The following is a 26,137-nucleotide window of genomic DNA, read 5'->3' on the forward strand; positions in this document are numbered from 1 at the left end:
AGGGGGGAGGAACAGTTTTAGGATAATTCAAAGGTTATTTTGGACCATGCCAATTTTTAGAGCTTTGAGGACACCTGAGTTAAGAATTAAGAAGTCTGGCAAGCAGTGCCAATGAGCCTACATCAGAGGAGGAGGCTGGGTTGGAGAGAAGAATTTGGGGAATTCTCAGCATGAATGTAGTGGTTGAATTCATGACGATGACAGAAGTCTCCCAGGGACACGTCTGTGGTGGAAGAGTGGGGGCCTCCTGCTGGAACACTGGGTTTTACAAAAGCTGAGAGCATACAAAGGAGATATGTGAAGAGACCCTGGAAAGTAGGTAATGGGATCGTGGAAGTGGAGTGTGTGACCGGGTGGGAGGGGTCTGCAGGCAGTGGAGTGCTCGCAAGCAAGGCACATTGCAGTGTGTTGAAGATAAAGGGTAGATGAGTAAGTGCAGTGTTTGAGTTCAGAGTACTGTCCACCTGGTCCAGCACATTAGAGGGAATGAAGCTGAAGGGAACATGGTGTCAGGAGAGGCATTTTTAGGACAGGAAAGGCATACCTTGAGTTTGCAAACTGAGAGGAAGAAGCCAGGATGGGGAGAAGTGGGAAATGAAGCTCAAAAGAAGTAGGTGGGCGAGCATGGTTGGTCGGCATGGTAGGTGGGCATGGTGGGCGAGCACGGTGGAAGGACATGGTGGAAAGACATAGTGGGCAGTCATGGCAGGCGGGCATGGTAGGTGGGCATGTGGAAGGACATGGTGGAAGGACATGGTGGGCAAGCATTGTGGGTGACCATGGTGGGCATGCATGATAGGTCGCATGGTGGGCGGGCATGGTGGAAGGACATGGTAGGCAGGCATGGTGGGTGAGCATGGTGGGCAGGAATGGTGGAAGGGCATAGTGGGCAAGCATGTTGGGCGATCATGGCAGGCAGCCATGGTGGGTGGGCATGGTAGGCAGGCATGGTGGAAGGACATGGTGGAAGGCCATGGTGGAAGGGCATGGCGGAAGGACATGGTGGAAGGCCATAGTGGGCAAGTGTGGTGGTAGGCAAAGTGGGGAGTCATGGTGAGTGGGCATGGTGGGTAGGGTGGAAGGGCTGGACTGGCAGAAAGGCGAGGAAGGATGAATATCTAAGTTTGTCGGGCATTGAATGAGATCACGCCTGATATCATCAATTTTCTTGATGAAGATTACTCCATAAGACAAAATCATGTAGTGAGAATGAGGGAAAGGATTGAGAATAATCAAGGACATAGGGATATACTCAAGGGCAAATAGAAAGATTGCTAAGTGTTACTCAGGACCCACCTGACTTTAGTGATTGGAATTTGTTATTTTTCTCTTACATCTTCAGATGCCCAGAAATAGGAGCAGAGAATTTACATTGTAGCAATGTGAGGATAGTCCTTTTTTTCTAAAATTTTATTATGTAAATTTTCAATAATGCAGAAAAGTTGGAAGACTGTTTTACAGTGAAAACGCATATTCCCACCACCTAGATTCTGTAATTAACTTTACTTGCTTTATACATGCCTATCAAGGTGATGATTTGAAATTAATGTTTCATTCTGGGCATTTTCAAATGTGTGGAAGTAGAAGGAATAATAACACGAACCTCATATATTTATTACCCAATTTTAAGTTGTTAACTATGGCTAATGTTATGGCAGAAAGCCCCCCATAACCTTCCCTCTCTCTTCCCACACTCTTCACTGGATTACCTAAAAGCAAATGGAGATGAAATTGTATTGAGTGTATATGTTCGAAGCAGAGAATGCGACACAATCCCAGCCCTTGGAGCAAGAGGTGTTTTGTGACCAAACCAGGACCCAAGATTGGGAGGAAGGGAAGAGAGGCCAGGAGAGAACTGATAAACTGGAATAAAATGGAAGAATCAGGGGACTTACTGTTTGGAAAGAGGTCAAAGAACAGGAGTGGTGTGAATAAGGAGAGAAGGAAGGAGGGGAAGAAGGTTGAGATCAGAGAATAAAATGTCAGTTTCCAAAGTGGAGCAGTTTCCAGTGAAGAAAAAAAGTCGAGGGTGCGGTGGAGGGGATGGAGGGACACCAAAAGTTAGTGGAAATGAAGAGAGCATGAAACTGTGAGTTAAGGATGTAGAGAGGCAGTGAGGGAAAGAGGCTAGGGCAAGAGCATGGGCGCAAGTCCTGGCTTTGCCACTTGCCCTTGTGTGACCTTGAATAGGTTGCTTGCAGGCTCTTTGCCTTACTGTCTTCATCTGTAAAGCGGAAGGATAATCATAGTGACAACCTCACAGGGTGTTGGGAGGATTGAAATTTGTTTTTATTTTTTAATGTTTATTTTTAAGAGAGAGAGAGCGCGCGCATGTGTGTGTGTGTGTGTGTGTGTGTGTGTGTGTGTGTGTGTGCGTGCGCGCGCGTGTGCCTGCAGGGGAGGGGCAGAGAGAGGGAGACACAGAATCTGAAGCAGCTTCCAGGCTCTGAGCTGTCAGCACAGAGCCTGACGTGGGACTTGAACCCACGAGCTGCAAGATCATGACCTGAGCCGAAGTCGGATGCTTAACCAATTGAACCACCGAGGCACCCCGAGGATGAAATGAATTATTTAAGCTTATAAACTGCTTTAGAACAGTGTCTGGCACATCATAAACACTCCCAAAATGCGAGCCATTATTATCACAAGACTTTCACCTCGATTTGGAAGTCAGCAACACTGGTGACAGGATTTATGGTGGAGAATGCTAGAGGCATGAATGTTTAGGAGAGGAGAGACGACTGTGGCAGTTTATATTTTGTGTGATGACAGAGGCTAATCAGGGTATGATATACCGTGTCTTTAAAGTTTCAGACAGAACTGATAGGAAGGCCCTTTGTTATAGATTCAAGGTAAAAAAATGACTCTTTCAGTTACTTTGTTTGCCGAAGCCCTAGGGTTGGAGGTTGCCTTTAAATTTTTATGAGGATTCTTCTATCATAATTTGCTTTACTATGAGTTTTTCAGAATAAGTTAGAGTTTTAAGAAGTTGTAATACAATCAGACGTACACATAAAGATAGACTGTGTTTTTAAAACACAGTTTTTACAGTGAATTGGCAATGGTCTTTGTTAACTTGTAGTTCTTCAAAGGTATACGTTGTGCTACTCGAAAGATAAATCATTTCAAAAGTATGCTCTCTACAGCCAGATGCATTGTACTCCAGTTTTGATGAGAGGCCCTTCTGGGTTTTGTTTAAAAGAAGAAGAAAAAAGAAAGAAAGAAAGAAAGAAAGAAAGAAAGAAAGAAAGAAAGAAAGAAAGAAAGAAAGAAAGAAAAAGAAAGAAACAACTGGGTGATACAAACTGTTTAAAACTTACAGGATATTTATCTGTAAATATCTGTTTCTAACTTTAATTAAACTGAAATATGTCTTGCCAAATGAAACCTTTTTTGTTTTTGCTCGAGCGAATTCTAAATCCATCAAACTGTTGGATGGTGGTGTTTGCTTAAGACCACAGCCCAAAGTCTGGCTATGTGTGTGGGTTTAAATAACATGTGGTTTTACTGCGCCTTATTCATAGTGAGGAAGGAAGCATTTATTGAGTAACTACTATTATCCTTTATTTACTTTTCTCCCTTGGTCATCACATCAGCCCAATAAGGTATACAATAATCCCACATTATGGACCAGAAGGCTGAAAGGTTAAGTCAGTTGCCTGAGGACATGCATCTGCATGACGCAGAACTGCAGTTGAAGCTTTGGTCCATTTGACCTCAAAAAACAGGCCTTTTCTACTCGGGTGACTTGCCTCCTGTAAACTCTATTATGGAAGTTATTTCTTTTCTTCTCAGTGTATTCCTGTCAGAACAGTCCATTTCAGTGTAAGTCATTACAAGGGCCCTGTAAGACATGCATGCCTCCCACCCCCACCCTTCATGTCCCTTCCACGGCGACCTCTCGCCTCACTTGCTCAGTCTCAGACACACCATCTCCCGGCCATACCATATCCCTTTGTCCAGTGTTCTTCCCTCAGATGACTGCATGGCTCATCCACCTCCTTCAGAGCCTTGACTCAATGTCAGCAAGGCCTTCCTGAGTCCCTTCGCTTAAATCATAAAATGCACAGACCCTAGAGCAATCTCTAACTATTCAAAGTCAAGAGGTAGAATCAAATTCTGTCCCACTCACTTGACATATTTCCTGACACATAGGCAGTACTCAGTATACAATTATAGATTTTAATATTTTGCATGAATCCTTCTGGAGAAGGCATCAGATGTTTTGAAGAGTGAATCTTTAATATTTGGGAAAGCACTAGAATTTTTTTAGGTTTTAATCTTCTCATTTCTAACATTATTAGGGGGTTAACCCAGAGAGCCACAAGATTACTGAAAATCTGTGAAACACAGAAATTACGACATAAACTTACTTGTGAGATGGGCATCTTGTTTTGTTCGTCTTTGACTTCTTAGCCTTAGAGGCATCGTACTTGACATACAGCAAAAATTTGTTAAGTGTTGAATGGTGAGCACTAAAGCCAAACAGGTAAATCTTAAACTGCATTTGGAAAATCTAGTTGGAATATCACTTATACCTTGAGCAAACTGGATACGAGTACAGTTTCAGGTGGAGTGTATATGCTACACTTCACGGTGTCAGAGTTCTGAGCTACATTTGTAATTCTTTGAAATATGATTTCAGGTAAAGCATGGCTACTCCAAGAGAGTCTGGTGTACACTTATAGGAAAAACATTGTATTATTTTCGTAGTCAAGAAGATAAGGTATGTATGTCTTTTTAATAAGCTGATTAGAGGCATTTCTTTGTTGTGGCTTAAATTTTCTCTTTCACTCTTCCGTTGCTAACAAAAACTTCAGAGTGTTTGATAAGGTTGAAATCTTGCAAAAATTTATTACTGGGGTAACCACACACCCACAAGGGTCTTGACTCTTAATTATAACCCTTGGCAACTTTTAATTAATGTATCTTTGTCTTAGAAGAGAAAAATCTTCCCCATTCTAAGCTGTCAATTTCTTATATTTGCCCAGGTTCTGAATGAAGGGAACAGCAAGATAGGAAAGAAAATCTGGGGAGGGAAAAGATTCCAGTCCTGTCCCAGGCTCTCAAATCCCTAGATACCACTTATCTATCCATCCTCTACCTGTTTATATCCTTGTATTCATTTTTAAACTCATCTCATCCCCAAAAGAACTTGAGTTATCTCCAGTCATGAGTACACTTTCAGAGTACAAAGATGGGAGGGGTGCCTGGGTGGCTCAGTTGGTTAAGCATCCAACTCTTGGTTTCAGTTCAGGTCATGATCTCATGGTTCGTGGGATCAAGGCCCACATCAGACTCTTTGCTCACAGCGTGGAGCCTGCTTGGGATTCTCTTCTCTCTCTCTCCCTCCCTCTCTCTCTCTCTCTCTCTCTCTTTCCCCCTGTCCCTCCCTTGCTCTCTCTCTCTCTCTCAAAAATACATAAATAAAAAAAAGAAAAAGATGGGATAGCTTTCACAGGTGAAGTGTATGCCTGGCTATCATTGTGGGTACTCCTCATCACCTTTGGATTACTGAAACTAAAAATTGGATCAACATGTGCCGAAAGTACTTGCATAAAATACTGATGCGAGCCCCACAGAATGGCAGCCTGTGACTAATTTCTGCATCAATGAGACCAGGCTTCTTGATCCAGTGACCACGTCACGTAGGTCAGTTAGTTACTTCTCCGCTGCATTTTCAGACTGCACTCTCAGTTCCAACCAGCTATATTTAAAACGCATGCCTTTATTCTCGGTGTTGCTCATGGGATGGGAATTAACAGAGCTATTAAAAATTATACCTCCGAAGTAATGTAGGAAATGCTTACATAAGAATATAAAATAAGCACAATATAAAATTCTACATTCAGTGTAATCCTGACCCAAAGCACAGAGGCAGTTCGTCCTCAACAGCTTAGGAGAAAGCTCTGTGACTCTCACATCAGCCCACACATCTGACTGCAAGTGTCTCAAGAGAGTAACAACTTCTCCTTCCCCTTACGCTCCACACCTTGTGTAGATTATCTCAGAGGCAGGCTCTAGCTGAGAACCCTGGAGGGAAGGGGATTCTGACAGATGTAGTTCCCAACTTCTCTTCTGCAGTTACAGGGAGATTTTAGGAGTGGATGGTTGGGATGCTGAGTTTATAATTCTCAAGCCGGCACATCTATGTAAAAATATGCATAGCAGAAGATGGGAAAGAACTGTACCAAAATATTGAGTAATTATCTGTGATGGTAGAATTTATGGATGATTTTTTACATTCTCTTTTCCTATATCTTTCTATACTTCCTATAATAAGCATTTGTTTTAAACATAGAAATTTATTTAAATTTTGCTAAAAGAGAACTTATTCTCACTAATAATTAGTAATAATGTAATAAAAGTGGATAAGGTTGGTCACAGAAGAAACGAGTCAGAAGAAGTAGATGGATGAGTAGAAATCCATTGTAATCACTAGAAAAGTATTGAGAATGCATGTGAATCCATATAGACCTACTTCTTTTTGTGCGAGAGATGTTTCAGAAACAATGTATTTTTAATCTGGATTAACGTCTTCTTTTATTCAGTCAAAATAGTTAAAAGCACTAGGTCTGTTTACTGTTTATGGAGGCTTGGTGAATCCTTTGGTTAAAATGAATAATGGTCTTTAAATATTCGGATGGATGAAACCTCGATTTTCATAGGGTGGGGTATATCTAAAGCACACAATTAGGATAGGATTGTCATATATTATCACAGTAGAATTAGTTTTCTTTTTCCCATTTTTAAAAGCTTGCTACTTATTATTATAAATCTTCTGCTATAAATGTATAATAAATATATTTAATAAATAAAATTGTACTTATTCAGTAAATTAAAAATAGTATTTATTATTTATTTATTTATTTATTTGGCTTTTCTTTTACTGCTTGTCTTTTTCTGAAAGTGTAGGTAAGTTAATTTTGCGTTTTTCCTTCAAAAGCAAATTTTCTTCGTTCAGTGCCCAGAGTGCTTTGCACAGAGTGACTACTGAGAAAATACTTATTAATTTAATGAGAAGTCATGGCTTTCATGAAAGAGAACAAGTTTAATTAAATGAATTAAATCATTTTTTACTATTAATCAGCTATTAGGCAGATAATATTTCGGTTAAGATAAGATATACAGGTAAGACCTCACTGAGAAGCTAATGTTTTAATTAGGCTCTGAAGGAAGTAAAAGAGTAGCCATGTGGATATTTCAGGCAATAACATGCTAGGCAGAGGGAATAGCAAGTGTAAAGGCCCTGAGGCGGGAGCATGCCTCATGTATTTGAGGAGTAGTGAGACGGTCAGTGTTGATGTCAAGGTTTGGGACCTAAATAGCTGGAAAGATAATGTTGCCAACAACTTAGAGGAGACTGAGCAGAGTAGGTTGTTTGAGATGCTGTTAGACAGCTAAGTAGAGATAGTGAGTCTGTAGTTATAAGCATGAGGACAGCTAATTATGCTGCCACAAAAACCATGAGCTTGGATGAGATCACCTGGAAAGTGAGTGCAGGTGGGAAGAGAGCCCCACACTGAGCCCTGGGCCTGAGCATGAAAATGGATATTGGTAAATATCCCTAGGTTAGAACAAACATTTTCAGACTGCAATTGCAAACCTGATAAAATATTTTAGAAGCTGTAAATCTGAAGCAGACCGTTTGTTTTCCTGGAATAAATTGTACTTAATTAAAACAAAAGTTTTAAAACAAATGTGCTAAATATTCAACACAGCAGATAGGATGGCTTTTGTCAATAAAAGTAGGTAAAATTTAATGTAAATCAGTTTTAGGAAGTTTTTCTCACTCTTAAAGTAAAATGGAAGAAATCATGGCATTGCTTCGTGATAGATTCCATATGTTAATAAATATCCTTGAAACACATTGGGTTGAAGATGGTAGTTAATCACACTTCTTCGTATCAGCTGCCTAACCTTGTCACTTTTTCTATGAATAGCATTGAGACTTGGTCTACGCTTGTCCTTTTGATCCAATACCTTAATCATCACATCAGTTCTGTGGGGAGAAAGTCAAATGAATATTTTGACTGAGTTACATAATTGTTTGAGTAGGTAATGGGTCATTTCAGTGTAATGAATAATCCAAACCACCGTGCAGAACCAGCTTCTTGTCTGCTATTCAAACTGTTCTTTTATATTATAATTGAGTATTTTACTTGTGACCACTACTTTTGTAACAATGTGGATAACCCAATTGTCTTTGGGCATTCATTGAAAAAAAAAAAGTATGCTTTATATAGGTAAGAATGAAAAGGACTATGAAAAATTTTAGTAGGAAAAGATCTAGAAAGTGCCTTCCTCAAAATTACTAACATTTACTTTAGTTTCCTTTAGGTCAGATCAAACTCTGGGAAGCTAAAGTTGAAGAGGTTGACAGATCCTGTGATTCAGATGAAGATTATGAAGCCAGTGGGCGAAGTCTATTATCCACACATTACACCATCGTGATCCATCCCAAAGACCAAGGTCCGACTTACCTCCTAATTGGATCCAAGCATGAAAAGGTACCTAGGGACTTACTGGCTGAATTTGAATGAAGTACACTGATGTCATTAAGATCTGGTAATGATTTTCAAATCAGTTTTATGGACACAAAGAAGAGACCTTGTCAGACTTTCAGCCCTATTTGCAGAGCTTCTTCATGTCCCTGGAAATGAGCCTTGTTCAAAGTGTCATTTCTCTATTCTCTCATTAAAAGTAATCTCAATCAGGCTCTGTGCTGACAGCTTGGAGCCTGGAGCCTGCTTCAGGTTCTGTGTCTCCCTCTCAATCTGCCCCTCCCCTGCTCATGTTCTGTCTGTCTCTCTCTCAAAAATAAATAAACATTAAAAAAAAAAGTAAAAACAAAGTAATCTCAAGGCTGAAATTAGTACGTTTGCTTTAGTTAGATCAAAATGTGGATGTCTTAGACTGGGTACTTCAGGGTGACTCTAAAACCTCTCCCTTATATTTTTGACTCGTTTTCAACAAAATTTTGGTTTAGATACAATTAAAAATGAGTTATTGTATGTATTATATGTATATGTAGTAAGTAAACAGTATAAAAGTTAATATAACATAAAACAAGGGACACCTCCATGGCTCAATAGGTTGAGCGTCTGACTCTTGGTTTCGGCTCAGGTCATGATCCCAGGGTCGTGGGATAGAGCCTCGTGTCTGGCTCTTTGCTAAGCATGCAGCCTGCTTGAGATTCTCTCTCTCTCTCTCTCTCTCTCTCTCTCTCTCTCTCCCTCCCTCTGCTCCCTCCCCTGTTCATATAGTTAATGTTAATATAAGCATTAATATATAAAAGAGTTAATATAATAGTAAAATATTAATATATTATAGTTAATATAATATAAAATTAAAATATAAAAATTAAAAGATAAAAGAGGCATCACAGATTAGTAGGGAGGTAATGGATCATTCAGTACATTATATGGTATGCTCATTATATATTGAGGAGATTGGCTCTTTAGAAAAACGTGAGTTTAGTTTTTCATCTCATACGTATAGCAAGATAGTTTCCAAATGAATTTAAAGAGATAAATGAAATTATTACTATTTTTTTTTATTTTTTTTTTAATGTTTATTTTTGAGTAAGAGAGAGAGAGAGCATGAGAGGCGGAGGGGCAGAGAGAGAAGGAGACACAGAATCCAAAGCAGGCTCCAGGCTCTGAGCTGTCAGCACAGAGTCCGACGCGGGGCCCGAACCCACAAACTGCAAGATCATGACCTGAGCCAAAGTCAGAGGTTTAACTGACTGAGCCACCCAGGCGCCCCTGAAATTATTTTTTTAAAGGGCCTTTATCTGATATCTGAATAGAAAGTACTTTCTGAAAAAAAACACCGTAAGAAATCACAATAGAAATGGTTGACTACAAAAAATTGAAATACTTGTCTATATCAAATAAAATTACAAACATAACCAAAAGGGTAATACAAAAAAAAACTTTTCATGGATGGCTACAATATCTTTAACATATAAACAGCTTTTATAAATTACTCCTTTTTTTTGTTTACATTTTTTTTTTTTTACATTTATTTGTTTTTGAGAGACAGAGAGACAGAGCACAAGTGGGGGAGGGGCAGAGAGAGAAGGAGACACAGAATCCGAAGCAGGCTCCAAGCTCCCAGCTGTCAGCACAGAGTCCAACACGGGGCTCAAAGTTACAAACCACAAGATCATGACCTGAGCCAAAGTCGGACGCCCAACCGACTGAGCCATCCAGGCACCCCTTTTAATGGACATTTAGGTTGCTTCCATGTCTTGGCTATTGTGAATAATACCACAAAAAAACATGTGAGTACAGATACCTCTTTGTGCTCCTGATTTCAATTTGTTTGGATATGTACCCAGAAGTAGAAATGCTGGATCATATGGTAATTCTATTTTCAGTTTTATTTTTTATTATTTTCCCTAGTGGCTGTACCAATTTACATTCCCACTAGAAGTGGATAAATGTTTTCTCCATATTCTCACCAGCATTTGTTATCTTTTTTTAAAATTATTTTTATAAAAGCCATTCTGATGAGTGCAGGGTGATATCTTATTATGATTTGATTTGTATTTCCTCAATGATTAGTGATGTTGAACATTTTTTCGTGTTGTCTGTTGGCCATTTGTAGGTCTTCTTTGGAGAAATGTCTATTCAGTTCCTTTGCCCATTTTTTAATTGGGTTTTTTTCTTACTATTGAGTTATAGGATTTCCTTATATATTTTAGATATTAACCTTTTATCAGATAAATGGTTTGCAAATAATTTTCTCCCATTTCATAGGTTGTCTTTTCATTTTGGTGATTGTGTCCTTTACTGTGAAGAAGCTTTTTAGTGTAGTATAATCATACTTGTCTATTTTTGCTTTTGTTGCCTGTACCATAGATACCATATGTAAGCAATCATCACCAAGGCCAGTGCCCAGAAACTTTGTCCGTATGTTTTCTTCTAGGACTTTTGTGGTTTTGGGTCTTATGTTTAAGTCTTTATTCCATGTTGAGTTGAGTTTTGTGTTTCGTGTAGGATAAGGGACCAATTTCGCTCTGTTGCAGGTGGATATCCAGTTTTTCCAACACCATTTATTGAAGAGACTGTCCTTTCCCCCATTGAGTATTCTTGGCACTCTTGCCCGAGGTCAGTTGACCATGTATGCTTGGGTTTATTTCCAGACTCTCTGTGCTGTTCCATTGGCCTATATGTGTATTTTTATGCCAGTTCCATTCTGTTTTGATCACTGTAGCTTTGTAATAAATTTTGAATCAGGAAGTGTGATACCTCCAGCTTTGTTCTTCTTACTCAAAATTACTTTGGCTATTCAGGGTCTTTTGTGGCTCCTTAGGACTGGTTTTTCTATTTCTGTAAAAAATTCCATTGGGGTTTTCATAGGAATTATACTGAATCTGGAGGTTAGGTAGTATGGACATGTTAAAAATATTAATTCTTCCAGTCCATGAATACTGGATGTCTTTCCATTTATTTATGTCTGCTTTAATTTCTTTCATCAATGTTTTATAGTTTTTGGTGTACAAGTCTTTCACCTAGTTGGTTAAGTTTATTCCTAACTATTTTATTCTTTTTGATGTCATTGCAAATGAGATTTTTCCGTGATTGTTAGTGTATAGAAGTGCAACTGACTTATGTGTGTTGATTTTGTATCCTGCAACTTTCCTGAATTCATTCATTAGTTCTAACAATGTTTTTGTGGACTCTTTAGGGTTTTCTATGTGTCAGATCCTATCATCTACAAACAGATAATTTTACTTCTTCCTTCCCAATTTGGATGCCTTTTATTTCTTTTTCTTGCCCTATTGCTCTGGCTGGGACTTCCAGTGCTATATTGAATAAAAGTAGCAAGAGTGGGCAGATCTGCTTTGTTCCAGATCTTAGAGGAAAAGCTTTCAGTTTTTCGCCATTGAGTGTGGTATTAGATGTGGGTTTTTCTTGTGTGGCCTTTATTGTGTTGAGGTAATTTCCTTCTGGATACTATTTTCTTCTTTAAATTTTCTGGATGTCCCAAGTATTTTTTATGTGTTATTCATATGTATTGAGAGTCAGATTTTAAATTTGATAGACTTTTTTGTGTTTCTTAAAAGAATATGAACTGGTTGTATTTACTCTAGTCTCTTAGCATCATATTAACTTACTTAATTTTATCATGCTTTTTGTGAGAAACATCCATAGAAAATAATAAAGTTGTAAACAATGGAAAAAGGTCCTATGTACATAATTCAAGAGAGCCTGCTTCAGAACTGTTCGACTAAGTGGCTTTTGGCTATTATTTAAAAATTAAAAAATTATTCAGTGTCAAAGTTTTCTACTGTTTATGCAAGTTGTTTTTTTTTCTTTAGGTCATCAAAAATTATATCTTAGTTAACATCTCTATTAATGTGTTTTGATTTTAAGGACACTTGGCTTTATCATTTGACTGTTGCAGCAGGAAGTAACAATGTAAATGTTGGATCTGAATTTGAACAGCTGGTTTGCAAACTGCTCAATATCGAAGGAGAACCTTGTAAGTTCACAACATATAAGGCTCTATAATTTATGAAATGGACTCCTTAGCCTAATGGAGTTTTCACTTTGTGAGTTCCTGTTTCCCTGCAATCTATCCATCTTTTCATTGGCTTTGTTTGTCCTGGGCCAAGATTCTCACTGTGGTTCTTAGGCTCCAGGGACACCATCTTTCCCAATATGCCATGTCCTATAACCTTTCTACCTTTGCTCACATTATTCCTTCTGCCTGAAACTCTCCCCTTCCTTCACATTTCTCACTAACCTGATAAAATCCTACCTACCTTAGGAATTCCCCTTGTCAGCAAGCCCACTCCACGTCAGCATCTGGCTCATAAAAGGTACTGAATAAATGTTAAAATTATGTCCCAATGCACTTTGCATTTAACTCTTTTATAGCATTTGTTGCTTTGCATTGAAATTAATTTTTTATGGCTCAGGTGTCTTCATTGAGAGTCTAGATTCGATGCTGTGCTTTATGTAATACAGAGATCATATTTTACTTGCAGTATCTAGTATAGGAATTTAATAAATGTTGGTTTTAGGAATGTCTTTAAGTTTCTCTTTATCTTTCTGTCTCCTTCTACTGTGGCTTCTCCTCTCTGTCTCTCTCCAGCTCCTTCTCAGAATCATTTCCCTACCTAGGTCACTGATCTTCAGCAAATTTCAGCTATGTCATAGTGCCCTGGTAGACTTGTTTCACATAGAATGTTAAGACCAAATTCTTCTAGATTTACTTTATTCACAGAAACATGAAAATCCCAATGACCTGGAAACTAAAATAAAATAATGTTACCAAAGGTTTTTCACGAACTGTAAGACTTAAAGCTGTGAGCCAGGCCTGAGTAAGCTAATTTCTAAAGGGCTAATTAATGGGAGGCCAAAATAAGTGATTCTTGTGTTTTCTGTTTACATTTTATCATGTATGTAGCCTCTCAGATATGGAGACACCCTACTTTGTGTCACAGCAAAGAAGGAATCATTTCCCCACTGACAACACTACCCTCTGAAGCTCTACAGACAGAAGCTATTAAATTATTTAAGGTAAAACTTTATATGGACTTCTATGTTGCTAAAATTTTAATTGGAAAAAATAAAAATAAATAATTTTGGTTGTAAGGTTTCACTCTAAAAAATTTGGGGCGCCTGGGTGGCTCAGTCGGTTGGGCGTCCGACTTCAGCTCGGGTCACGATCTCGCGGTCCGTGAGTTTGAGCCACGCGTCGGGCTCTGGGCTGACGGCTCAGAGCCTGGAGCCTGCTTCCAATTCTGTGTCTCCCTCTCTCTCTGCCCCTCCCCCATTCATGCTCTGTCTCTCTCTGTCTCAAAAATAAATAAACTTAATAAATAAATAAATAAATAAATAATTTCAAAAAGTGATCATCATCATCTCATTAAGAAAATCTTCTGAAATAAAATTAGGTGAATTGAACATGCTTTCTGAACGAGGATTTGAGACTTACTGAAATAAACTGTAAATGGTTTGGGCAGTGTGAAACAATGTCAGAAGAATCGTTTCCCCTTTAGCATCTCAAAAGGAGATATTTCTCACATCACACCTACCTCAGTGTTGGGACAGAGGAGTCAACATCCTTCTTCTCCAGTGCTATTCTCAAATTCTTATTACTCAACTTATTTTAGAAATCCCTGATCATTTGAGGGGATGCCTGGGTGGCTCAATCGGTTGAGTATCTGACTCTTGATTTTGGCTCAGGTCATGATCCCAGGGTCATGGGATTGAACCTCACGTCCAGCTCCTCACTAAACGTGGAGCCTGCTTAAGATTCTTTCTCTCTCTCTCTCTCTCTCTCTCTCCCCTTCTTCCTTGCTCACTCGCTCTCTCAAAAAATAAATAAATAAACAAGCAAACAAACAAATAAATAAAGTGTTTTAAAAAAAGAAATCCCTGATCACTTGAAATTTGCCATTCAACTGTATCACGCTTTATCCCCTCGTCTCTCACTCACTTTCTGGTAACTCTTCAGATTTCATTAGGATGTCGAATGACTTCGTTATCACTTCACTCACCAATGCCATGTTCTTAAGATCCTGACCTTCTTAATGCCAAGCTTCACCTGTAGTCACCTTCATCTTCCCATTCTCCAACCCCACCATTCCTTACAAGTACACTACTTCTAAAAGCTTCAATTCTAGCATCTCTTTCTAGAACCATAATCTCTTAGCCTATGAGCTCTCTTATTTTCTTATTCTTCAATTTTTTTTCTAAGACCTTTGTTTTGAGCCATTTATTTTCTTTGAGATCAAAAGAGAGCATGGTAACCATCACTTGGCTTTTCTTCTTTCTTTATCCAGTCTGGATGACTTTCATTAATACTCATAGTTCTTTGGGACCCATAATTCCATGCATTCTTCAGCCAAACCCCAACATAGGTCATTGCTGGTGTCCCGTCCACTTCCACATTGATCATGAGCACATGGCTAGAAAAACATCAGGCAACCAGGTGTGGGCTAGAGCCAATATACATCCATGGTCTTCACCCTCAGGGCTGACTCCCTCTCCTTTTGCTTATCTTTTGTCACACACAAACCCTCCAATGCCCTACTCAATAATGTTCTTCACAACAAACTTCTATTTTATTGAGAAGATTACAGGGCATCAGACATTATTCCTCCAAGCTCTCTCCCTGACAGACATTTAAAAAAAAATTAATGTTTATTTTTTAGGGAGAGAGAGAGACAGAGCGTGAGCAGGAGAGGGGCAGAGAGACAGGGAAACACAGAATCCCAAGTAGGCTCCAGGCTCTGAGCTGTCAGCACAGAGCCCGATGCAGGGGTCACATTCCCAGACCGTGAGATCATGACCTGAGCCGAAGTTGGATGCTTAACCGATTGAGCCATGCAGGTGCCCTCCTGACAAACATTCTTTAATTTATTTTCTCCTCCTTTCCTCCAATCTTAGAATCGCATGCACCTTCGTGGATTCCGGTCTTGATTCCATATCAGGACCTTGGTATTTCATTTTGCCCTAGTTTCTTAAGGTCTCAATTTTTGTCTTTCTTTTTTGGCTTCTTCTTGCCTACATTCCTCCCATCTCAAAAAAAAATATTAATTTGGGGGGTATGATATGATATGGTGGTTATGGGAAAGAAACCTTTATCAACTGGAGATCCATACTGAAGTATTTTTTTTTAAGTTTATTTATTTATTTTGAGAGAGAGAGAGAGAGAATGAGCAGGGGAGGGGCAGAAGAGACTGAGAGAGAGAGAATCTCAAGCAGGCTCTGTGCTGCCAGCCCAGAACCTGACATGGGGCTTGAACTCACAAACCCATGCTGCTGTAAACATTGGGGTGCATGTGCCCCTTTGAAACAGCATATCTGTATCTCTTGGATAAATACCTAGTAGTGCACTTGCTGGGTCATACAGTAGTTCTATTTTTAATTTTATGAGGAACGTCCATACTGTTTTCCAGAGTGGCTGCACCAGTTTGCATTCCCACCAGCATTGCAAAAGGGATCCTCTTTCTCTGCATCCTTGCCAATATCTGTTGTTGCCTGAGTTGTTAATGTTAGCCATTCTGACAGGTGTGAGGTGGTATCTCATTGTGGTTTTGATTTGTATCTCCCTGATGATGAGTGATGTTGAGCATTTTTGCATGTGTCGTTGGCCATCTGGATGTCTTCTTTTGAAAAGTGTCTATTCGTGTCCTTTGCCCATTTCTTCACTGGATTATTTGCTTTTTGGGTGTGGAGTTTGAGAAGTTCTTTATAGATTTTGGATACTAACCCTTTATCTGATATGTTGTTTGCAAATATCTTCTCCCATTCTGTCGGTTGCCTTTTAGTTTTGCTGATTGTTTCCTTCACTGTGCAGAAGCTTTTTATTTTGATGAGGTCCTAGTAGTTCATTTTTGCTTTTGTTTCCCTTGCCTGTAAAGATGTGTTGAGTAAGAAGTGTCTGCGGCCAAGATCAAATAGGCTTTTGCCTGCTTTCTCTTCGAGGATTTTGATGGCTTCCTGTCTTACATTTAGGTCTTTCATCCATTTTGAGTTTATTTTTGTGTATGGTGTAAGAAAGTGGTCCAGGTTCAGTCTTCTGTGTGTTGCTGTTATTCAACAAAGTATTGGAAGTCTTCGCCTCTGCAATCAGACAACAGAAAGAAATAAAAGGCATCCAAATCAGCCAGGAGGAGGTCAAACTTTCACTCTTTGCAGATGACATGATACTCTATATGGAAAACCCTAAAGATTCCACCAAAAAACTGCTAGAACTGATTCATGAATTCAGCAAAGTTGCAGGATATAAAATTAATGCACAGATCGGTTGCATTCCTATACACCAACAATGAAGCAACAGAAAGAGAAATCAAGGAATCGATCCCATTTACAGTTGCACCAAAAACCATAAAATACCTAGGAATAAATCTAACCAAAGAGGTGAAAAATCTATACACTGAAAACTATAGAAAGCTTATGAAAGAAATTGAAGGCACAAAAAAAATGGAAAAAGATTCCATGCTCCTGTATAGGAAGAAGAAATATTGTTAAAATGTCAATACTACCTAAAGCAATCTACATATTCAATGCAATCCCTATCAAAATAACACCAACATGCTTCACAGAACTAGAACAAATAATCCTAAAATGTGTATGGAACCAGAAAAGACCCCGAATAGCCAAAGCAATCTGGAAAAAGAAAACCAAAGCAGGAAGCATCACAGTCTCGGACTTCAAGCTGTATTAGAAAGCTGTAATCATCAAGACAGTATGGTTACTGGCACAAGAACAGACACTCAGACTAATGGAACAGAACAGAGAACCCAGAAGTGGACCCACAAATGTATGGCCAACTAATCTTTGACAAAGCAAGGAAGAATATCCAATGGAATAAAGACAGTCTCTTCAGCACGTGGTGCTGGGAAAACTGGACAGCAGCATGTTCTGTACACTTTTTAAATGAATGCATATTCTGCTCTTGGGTGGAATTTTCTATACATGTCAATTAGGTCAAGTTGGTTAATAGTGTTGTTCAAGTTTTCTAAATCTTTAATGATTTTCTGTCCACTTGTTCTCTCAATTATTAAGAAAGGGATATTGAAATCTCCAGCTCTAATTGTGGATTCGCCCGTTTCCCTTTGCAATCCTATCAGGTTTTCCTCCATAAATGTGGAAGCTGTGTTATTAAGTATGTAAATGTTCAGGACTGTTATGTCCTCTAGCAGAACTGACCCCATTATCATTATAAAATGACCCTCTTTATCTCTGGCAGAATTCCTTGCTCTGAATTCTACTTTGTCCGATTTGTTTTTGTTTTTTGTTTGTTTTTTGCTTTTTTTTTTTACATTGATATTAATATAGCCACTCCAGATTTCTTTGGTTAGTGTTATCATAATATATCTTATTCCATTCTTTTAAAGAAAAACTGTTGCTATGAAGAGAATTGATATAATTCATGCAGAATAAATCTAATCATTTCTCACCTTGAATATGTCTTTTTTTTGTTTGTTTAATTCAGACATGCCAACTCTTTATAAATGCAGCAGTTGACTCCCCTGCGATTGATTACCATATATCTCTAGCCCAGAGTGCTTTGCAAATCTGTCTGACACATCCTGAGCTACAGAATGAAATTTGCTGTCAGCTCATTAAACAGACAAGACGGAGACAGCCACAGAATCAACCAGGACCGCTGCAGGTATATATTGATACATATACATGCAATTTAAGACGATGTTGTTTTCCTCACTGTAAGAATGATACATATTCAATATAGACATTTCAAAAATACAAAAAGTATGAAAAGGAAAAGTAGCTATTAATATTTTGATATGTATTCTTTCAGGTTACTTATGTATTTATATGTTCCTATATAAATAAAGCTGTATGTGAGTATATTTATGCACACTCAGTTTTTCACATTACTAAAGTTGCAGTGTGCATACTACTTTTGTAAAACTGTAGACTGTAATCATTTCCCCTATATCCTTCAATATTCTTCAAAAACATTAATTGTGTATTGATATCAATTGCTACACATCTACGTTTTTCCGGTCATTTTTCTTATAACAAATTCCCCTACAGTAGACAACTTTGAACCTAAACCCTGTGTACAAGTCCACCAAATTTCTTTGAATCCATTTCTAGAATTTCCATATATCTTGAACAATGTTCAGTGTAATACTCCTTTAAATTCTTCCCAGGTAAAGAGTGGTATTTCATTATTGATTTAGGATACGTTTCTTTAACTATTAGTGCAGCTGAGTATATTTTCAGGTGGCTTTTGGTCACTGAAGTTTGCTCTCCCATGAATGCCTGTTTTAATCTTTGCTCATTAACCCCCTATTAACTGCAGGATGAAACAAATTTCTTACCCTCACAAATAGTACTCTCAGGGGATCTAGGTTTAATGGGACTTGAAGCTTATCCAGTTTAAGCTTATACTATTACTAATGTGTTATTTTTTTTTAATGTTACTTTCACACATTTTAAAAGAACATAGGATCATGTAAACACACTCCATAGGGCCTTTCCCAGGCGTTGGAGGGCCCACGCACGAGGGAGGTTGGAAGTTTAAGCTTCATTTGCATTGAGGGCCCTTCATAATCTAGCTCCTCTTTCTCCACTTCACTTTGTCATCCTGCAACCAGCATACACTGAAAGGATAAACGCACCCCATTCTTCAGACACACTGTGCCTTTATGTATCCTTCACCTTGAACCTGCCATTTTTACTGTTACCTGCTTCCCCCTTCTCTCTTCCCACCCTGTAGACTTTACAGTCAGCCCAGGCAACATCTCTTCTGTGAATTCTTCCCTGACTCCCACAGTAGATAGTCATTCCCTCCACTGGTTATACTTTAAAAAATTATGACATGGTATTAACCATGTTACATTGTAAATTATTGTAAAATATATAACTCTTCTCCTAGACTGTAGGTAACTCAAGAGGACAGTACCTTTTTCCCCTTCTTTTTCATATAACATTCATAAAATGATTGAAAATATACTTAATCAAAAATAATAAAGGAGAAAAGAGAGTACAGGACAGAACAAAAGAAAAAACTAAATACAATCCTATTATAAAAAGATAATCTCTGCTAATATTTTATACTTGCCGCATATATATATATGTATATATATATATATATACATATATATATATACACACACATACACACACACACACACACACACACGTATATATATATAAATATATATGCATGTATGTGTGAGTAGATTGGTTGTGGTTTGGGGTATATGATTTTTTACTGTTTTTCAATCTGTCTTTCCTCATAGCCAGTACTGTATTTCAATGAATGAGTAAATACATAAATGAACAAAAAAGGAACGATGTCCCTAATCTTTGAGTATGATGTCAAAAAAGGCTACCCTATCTACGTGGCCTTTGGTACCTTAGTTGTGGACAATAGCATATACGACTTAGATGGATTATGGAATGTGGAGGAGGTTTTATGTTTTTATATATTATAAATGCTCTAAGCAGATAATGTTGATGTGGAAGAAGCAAAAACATTTGGGGGCCAAGAAAGACTATCATCATCCCTTCCCTCATAATCTGTCGGTTACACTGATTCTCACGTGGATCTCTGACTGCCAGATGGTGTCTAACCTATGGTGCTTCTCTTTGCCCAGGGCTGGCAGCTCTTGGCTCTCTGTGTTGGGCTCTTCCTTCCCCATCATCCTTTCCTGTGGCTCCTCAGGCTCCACCTAAAGAGGAATGCAGATTCCAGGTGTGCAGAAAACTAGCCAGCTGAACCGTTTGTGTTGTCTCTGAAAGTCTACAATAAGTCATAAGTATTTAGTAACCTGTCAGGTATATTTGTGGAAGAAATGTGTGAAACAAAAGTGGGTACAGGAAGCCCTTGGTTACTGTTTATATGAGGCTTGGAAAATATGTCCTTTGTTATGTTAAATCTCTTACAGGAGATTGCAATAAGAGCTTGAAAAACTGACAAAGAATTTTTTTTTTAATTTTATTTTTTAAATTTACATCCACATCAGCATATAGTGCAAAAATGATTTCAGGAGTATGACAAAGAATATTTTTAAGTGAAAAGTCTATGTACTTTTCAGGGATGAATGACTTAGCATTCATGGGTGCTCATTAAAAGCAAGTGTTTTGTTTCCGTCATTTTCCCTGTGGCTACTTTTCTCTACATTGAATTCTTTTTTTTTTTTTTTTCTTAAATGCTTATTTACTTTTGAGAGAGAGACAGAATGCAAGTTGGGGAGGGGTAGAGAGCCGGGGAGACAGAATCTGAAGCAGGCTGTAGGCTCTTAACTGTCAGCACAGAGCCTGATGTGGGGCTCAAACTCATGAACTGTGAGATCATGACCTGAGCTGAAATCGGACACTGAAGCCACTGAGCCACCCAGGCACCCCATCTCTACTTGAATTCTTTTATGTAGGAAAACTTCCCTGATAGTTTTCCCTCCTCTTATGCTTGTGTGTATTTGAATTACTTCAGAATTTTTACTCCCTTAGAAAAGACATCTAAAATCCAACTGTCAGAATAGCTTTCTTACAGTGAGACCCAGGGCACCCAGCCAAGGCTTATCAGGATCATTTTGTGCAACAAGTTCACCTTAGGTTGCTTAAATAGACTCTGGATCTAAAACAGACCAACACAATGAGACAAAACAACTTGGAAATAGTGGGAAAGTATTCCCCAATTCAGATTATATTTTGGAGACTGTGATCAAAGTTGTGTGACTTTATTTATTTGTTTGTTTGTTTGTTTATTTATTTTCATTTATTGACTTTGTTTTTAAGTAATCTCTACACCCAACATGGGGCTTGAACTCAAGACCCCAAGATGCAGAGTCCCATTCTCTCCCAGTTGAGCTAGGCAGGCGCCCCAACATCATGTGATTTTAGTTGAAGTCACTGAAGAGCCCCTAGACAAAGGGTGACATTTTAAAGATTTTATTTTTACGTAATCTCTATGCCAAACCTGGGGCTCAAAGTCACACCTCTGAGATCGAGAGACACACACTCTACCAACTGAGCCAGCCAAGTGCCCCTAAAGGGTGACATTTTAAAGTCTGCCTAGAAGGAATTTCACAACACAAATATATTTGGAGGTATTATCAATCTGCTTTCATAAAAATTGTATGTAACAAATGAGGGCAAATAAGATCTCTATCCAGCTTTTGTATTTATTTACTCCAGAGGTTTTGTTTAATGCTTAAAAATTTTTAAGCATGTTTAAAGTGCATGTTTTATAGGGTAAAGAAAGAAAATACATCTATTTGCTTTTTTGGAGATATTTTTCCTACCTTGTTTAGCAGTCAAGCACTAACCTCAAAGGAGAACTCTGCTACATCATGTTTTTCCTGAGTTATCCTATACTATTTTTATACAATTATTTCCTTTGTGTTTGTTAATGTAATTACTGTATTTTTACTGTATAATGACTGGTAACTTTAAATTCATTTTGTGATGATAATAATACAATAAAGAGGGAAAATGCTTTGTGGGGAAGTTCGATTCAGTCCGTTGCAAAAGTGAAGAAACTAGAATTTGCGAAAAGTTGTAACACTTCAACAACTCAACTTTAACAACTTTTATCAAAAAGAAAAATTATTGTCAAAATTAGCATAATACATTGTAATGTACACGTACCTAATGTATTAGGGTGTCTTAAATTTATTCCTAGGCTTTATCTTAAGTTGTATATTATAGGACAGAATTTGGAAAATATGCCATTTACTGCCAACGGTGCGTAGAAAGAACACAACAAAATGGAGACAGAGAAGCAAGACCCTCAAGGATGGAAATCCTTTCAACCCTTCTTCGAAACCCTTATCATCATTCTTTGCCCTTCAGTATCCCCGTGCACTTCATGAATGGGATCTATCAGGTGGGTTACACTTTCTGGCTGATGAAAGCATGCTTGCTTAACCTTGAATCGTGCGTGTGTCCTCTGTGGAACAGAGGAGTGAGACTGCCTACCTACCTTTGTCAGCAGCTGGCAGTGACCGTAAATGTGCAAATATGTTATGTCTTCTATCAGAACAGCTGAGTTTTGAAACCATTGTGCGAAGAAGGATTCAAACTGCAATCCACATTGAGCCAAATAAGGGAGGAATTTTACTGCCCTTACAACTCTCATGGAAAAAATAAAAAATACTTTGGTTGATGCCTTTCCCAACCAGTGTACTTGCTAGATAAGAAAATAATTACTGACAGTGGGTGTGTACAAGTTTAGTCTTTTTGAAGTCTCCAGATCTCAGGAATTATGTGGGAAAACTCCTCCGAGCCCTTCCAGCTCTCAGATATAGATGTTCGCTTATTACCTGAAGCAAACATGTTCCAAAGCTGGCGATTAGTCTTAGTAGCCAGAGTTTTTTTTTATCACAGAATTCAGATAAATAACTGCATATTAAAGGAACAGACATTATTTATTTTTCTGTATTTATTCATTTTTAATTGAAGTGCACTTTACACACAATGTTAATTACTTTCAGGTGTACAATATGGTGATTCGACATTTATATACATTACTAAATGATCACAAAGATAATTCTAGTTACCATCTGTCAGCATACAAAGTTATTACAAGGATATTGACTATATTCCCTATGCTCTACTTACATCCCTGTGACTGTTTAAGCGCATTTCTTATGCAATTTTTTTCATTTGCTTAAATATTTCATATTGTACTGTAGTTCTTGGTTTCCTTTTAATGGGTAGGCATGATATCTCTGCAAGATGTTTATAGCTGTCAAATGATCTTTGTATTTTGAATTCATGTCTGTTGGCTGAAGCCAAGATTTCTGAATTCTTACAGCAAGCTAGCAATTAAGATGACATTAATTTTCTCCAGCGGAGCTGTGGTGTGGGGGGGAGTTTAAGCATCTAGATAAATATACGTTATCATAAATCATGCATCAAATATAGCCTGTTTCTCCCTTAAATCCTTTTTGAAAGTTAAGTTTGAAATGTACATAGTTGCTTTTATTAAGAGAACAGTGTTGTTATTTCTGCTTAGGTAGTTGGATTTGATGCGTCCACCACAGTGGAAGAGTTTTTGAATACTTTGAACCAGGATACAGGCATGAGAAAGCCAACACAGTCTGGCTTTGCATTATTCACAGACGATCCTTCTGGCAGGGATTTAGAGCATTGTCTTCAAGGAAACGTTAAGGTAAAGCCAACTCCTTTTAAGAAGGCAGACCCCACAAACAGCAAAGAAGCTACTTTTTGCTATTTGCAAAAGGCTTATTAGTTCAAGAGGTTTCAAAAATTCTAAGTAATCTAATCTTCCCAATAAAAAAGGGTTGCGGGACTTTGTTGAAGTAGTAGAATTCTTGACACAATCTGCACACACACATATTCCATGTTAAGATAGGGGAAGGATTAGTGATAGCAACATTGCCCCAACTAGTATGGTAATAAGAGTGGACGTATGGAAGCTCTAATAAAATAGCATTTTATTGTACTCATTCACAAGACAATACTTCTTTCTGCTGTTGGAGGAGCTGGGCTAGTCCCTGTTCACAGTGAACTTATGATTTGCTTCAGGAGGAGCAGCCTTATACACTGATAACCTTAAACTAGAATTGAAAGTGATAAATGTTTTAAGAGTGCTGTGAATATTCCACAGATGGAGAGATTAAGTTCAGCACGAGAAAATAAGGAAGAGTTGAACTGGACTTTGAAGGATGGGTAGAAAATGGACCTGTGGAGATAAAGAAGGAATTCCAAACATAAGGAAAATCACGAACGAAGATGGAAAATTGGAAGACTTAAAAACTCTTTCCTAGGTCATAGTAAAATGACACTAACAAAGTTTCCAGGTAGCAATGGCAACAGTTAGAAATAGAGAATATGGAACCATAAGGAACCTGATCGGAATTAGCCCACTTATTTTGCAAACAAGGAAGCTGAACCCCAAGAGCAAAAAATGATTTACCCCAAATCACACAGCTAGAACTGGGTCTGGACCCTTTCCCTACTTGATACGGTCCTTGATTGCTCTCGGGAGTAAGTGCCTTGTTACGGGGCGAAGGTGTCCCTATGATTCAAAGATGAAAGAATTGGGGCAGAATAGGAGAAGAAATAGACTCATAAGCAATAGCTGCCATAAGTTTAGAGGACATGAAATGTGAGTTCTTTCGTCAAACTATCAAAGCCCAGCTTCACTTGCAGGTCAACCTGTTGGGGCTTGAAGGGGTTCCACCGAATACTGTTGAAGTTCATACTTAGTTCATTAGGAATGTTGGTTGGTAGGTGTGCTACCATCCCCCCACCCCTACACCCCTGCCTATGTGGCTACGTATTGAGAAATCTAGATAAGTGAATGTCTTTTTCTCCTCAGCTCCAGCTATGTCCTATTTAGTTCAGCAAATTCAAATGTAAATTTTGAGACACACATTCCTAGAGCACTGTTGTTAATAATTAGTCAAGAAGATAAACTAGCATTTTTGGTTGACTTGAGCTGAGTAAACGTTAGGGGCTTTGCTGAATAACTGCTTATCACATGGTTGTGAAAACTTTTATTTATAATTCTCTCAATGACCTGTTGAAAAACAAGCAAGCGTTTATTTGGTTCCTGAAGAATTTTTATTCTTTCCCAATCAAAGAATCTTAAGACTATATTGCAAGTGTCTTTGAGATAACTTCAGTTATTCCAGTCTTCATAAACTCAGAAGGTGGAAAAGTTGCTTCTTCTGTGACTAAATTATGAAGTAATTCCTGGAATCTTCTTGTTTCTCATGTAGTCTTTCATTAAGATTCCTTTTTGGTTAAGAAATTCATGGCTACAGTCCAGAGTTAATGGGTGTCCAAAAGGATAAGTGGACCAAAGAGCAATTTATAATTAAATCTAAAACCAAGGGTACACCGGAGCTTAAAACAAATGGCTTCAGTCCATTTGGTTTGATCATATTAATTGGAAATTTTTCAGTTTGCAGACATGCTTGTCTTCCAAAAGTGCTGATTTAAAAATTACTATAAATCCCCAATTTCCACTTCCCTTCTAGATTTGTGACATTATTTCTAAGTGGGAACAGGCTTCCAAAGAACAGCAGCCTGGGAAATGGGAAGGTACGAGAACTGTTCGTCTGACTTATAAAAACAGGTGTGTAAATGCTGTGTCCAAACACCAAAGTATGTGTGTACCGTTATGCTCACATCATGCGCCTATGGCTTTCTATTGAATAGCCTTGCAAGTTACAGTATTTGTTTGTGTGTTCGTTTTTCTGTAAAAGGAAACTCTACTTCTCTAAGAAGAAACTGTCACATAAGATTTTGTTTCTAGCTCTAGTCTCTTCATGTCATGGATGGCTGTATTTTATAAAAATATGCATGTGGACAAAGATTAGAAAAAAACTATAAGAAAGAATAGCTTCTCTCTTAGGGTGGTCGGTACAAGGGTGAATTTTTTTCACTTTCAACAATTTCTTTAACATCACAATCTTTTCATAAAGACTAAATACTCAAATACCCTACTGAAGATCTGTAGTAAGAAGAAATATTTCTGGGACGCTTGGCTGGCTCAGTTAGAAGAGCATGTGAGTCTTGATCTCAAGGTCATGAGTTCAGGTCTCATGTAGGGTATAGAGATTATTTAAATAATAAAACTTAAAAGAATTTTTTTAAAAGAAGAAATGCTTCTGTTCACTCAAATCTTTTAAGAAGTCACATACTCATATTCTCAT

The 26,137-nt window shown here is 38.1% G+C and overlaps 1 protein-coding gene across 1 annotated transcript in view; it reads left to right on the plus strand.

Moving 5' to 3' along the window:
* PLEKHH2 (pleckstrin homology, MyTH4 and FERM domain containing H2) overlaps positions 1-26,137 on the plus strand; it is a 106,942-nt gene that overhangs the window by 57,905 nt on the left and 22,900 nt on the right. The window contains exons 15-23 of the mRNA XM_007097839.3: positions 4,646-4,726; positions 8,331-8,510; positions 12,387-12,495; positions 13,426-13,538; positions 17,968-18,147; positions 20,105-20,202; positions 22,158-22,335; positions 23,467-23,622; positions 25,460-25,557. Coding sequence (XP_007097901.2) covers positions 4,646-4,726; positions 8,331-8,510; positions 12,387-12,495; positions 13,426-13,538; positions 17,968-18,147; positions 20,105-20,202; positions 22,158-22,335; positions 23,467-23,622; positions 25,460-25,557 — 1,193 coding nt within the window. The remainder of the gene's footprint in view (positions 1-4,645; positions 4,727-8,330; positions 8,511-12,386; positions 12,496-13,425; positions 13,539-17,967; positions 18,148-20,104; positions 20,203-22,157; positions 22,336-23,466; positions 23,623-25,459; positions 25,558-26,137) is intronic.

The sequence above is a fragment of the Panthera tigris genome, chromosome A3, assembly GCF_018350195.1.
Source record: "Panthera tigris isolate Pti1 chromosome A3, P.tigris_Pti1_mat1.1, whole genome shotgun sequence".
Classification (NCBI taxonomy): domain Eukaryota; kingdom Metazoa; phylum Chordata; class Mammalia; order Carnivora; family Felidae; genus Panthera; species Panthera tigris.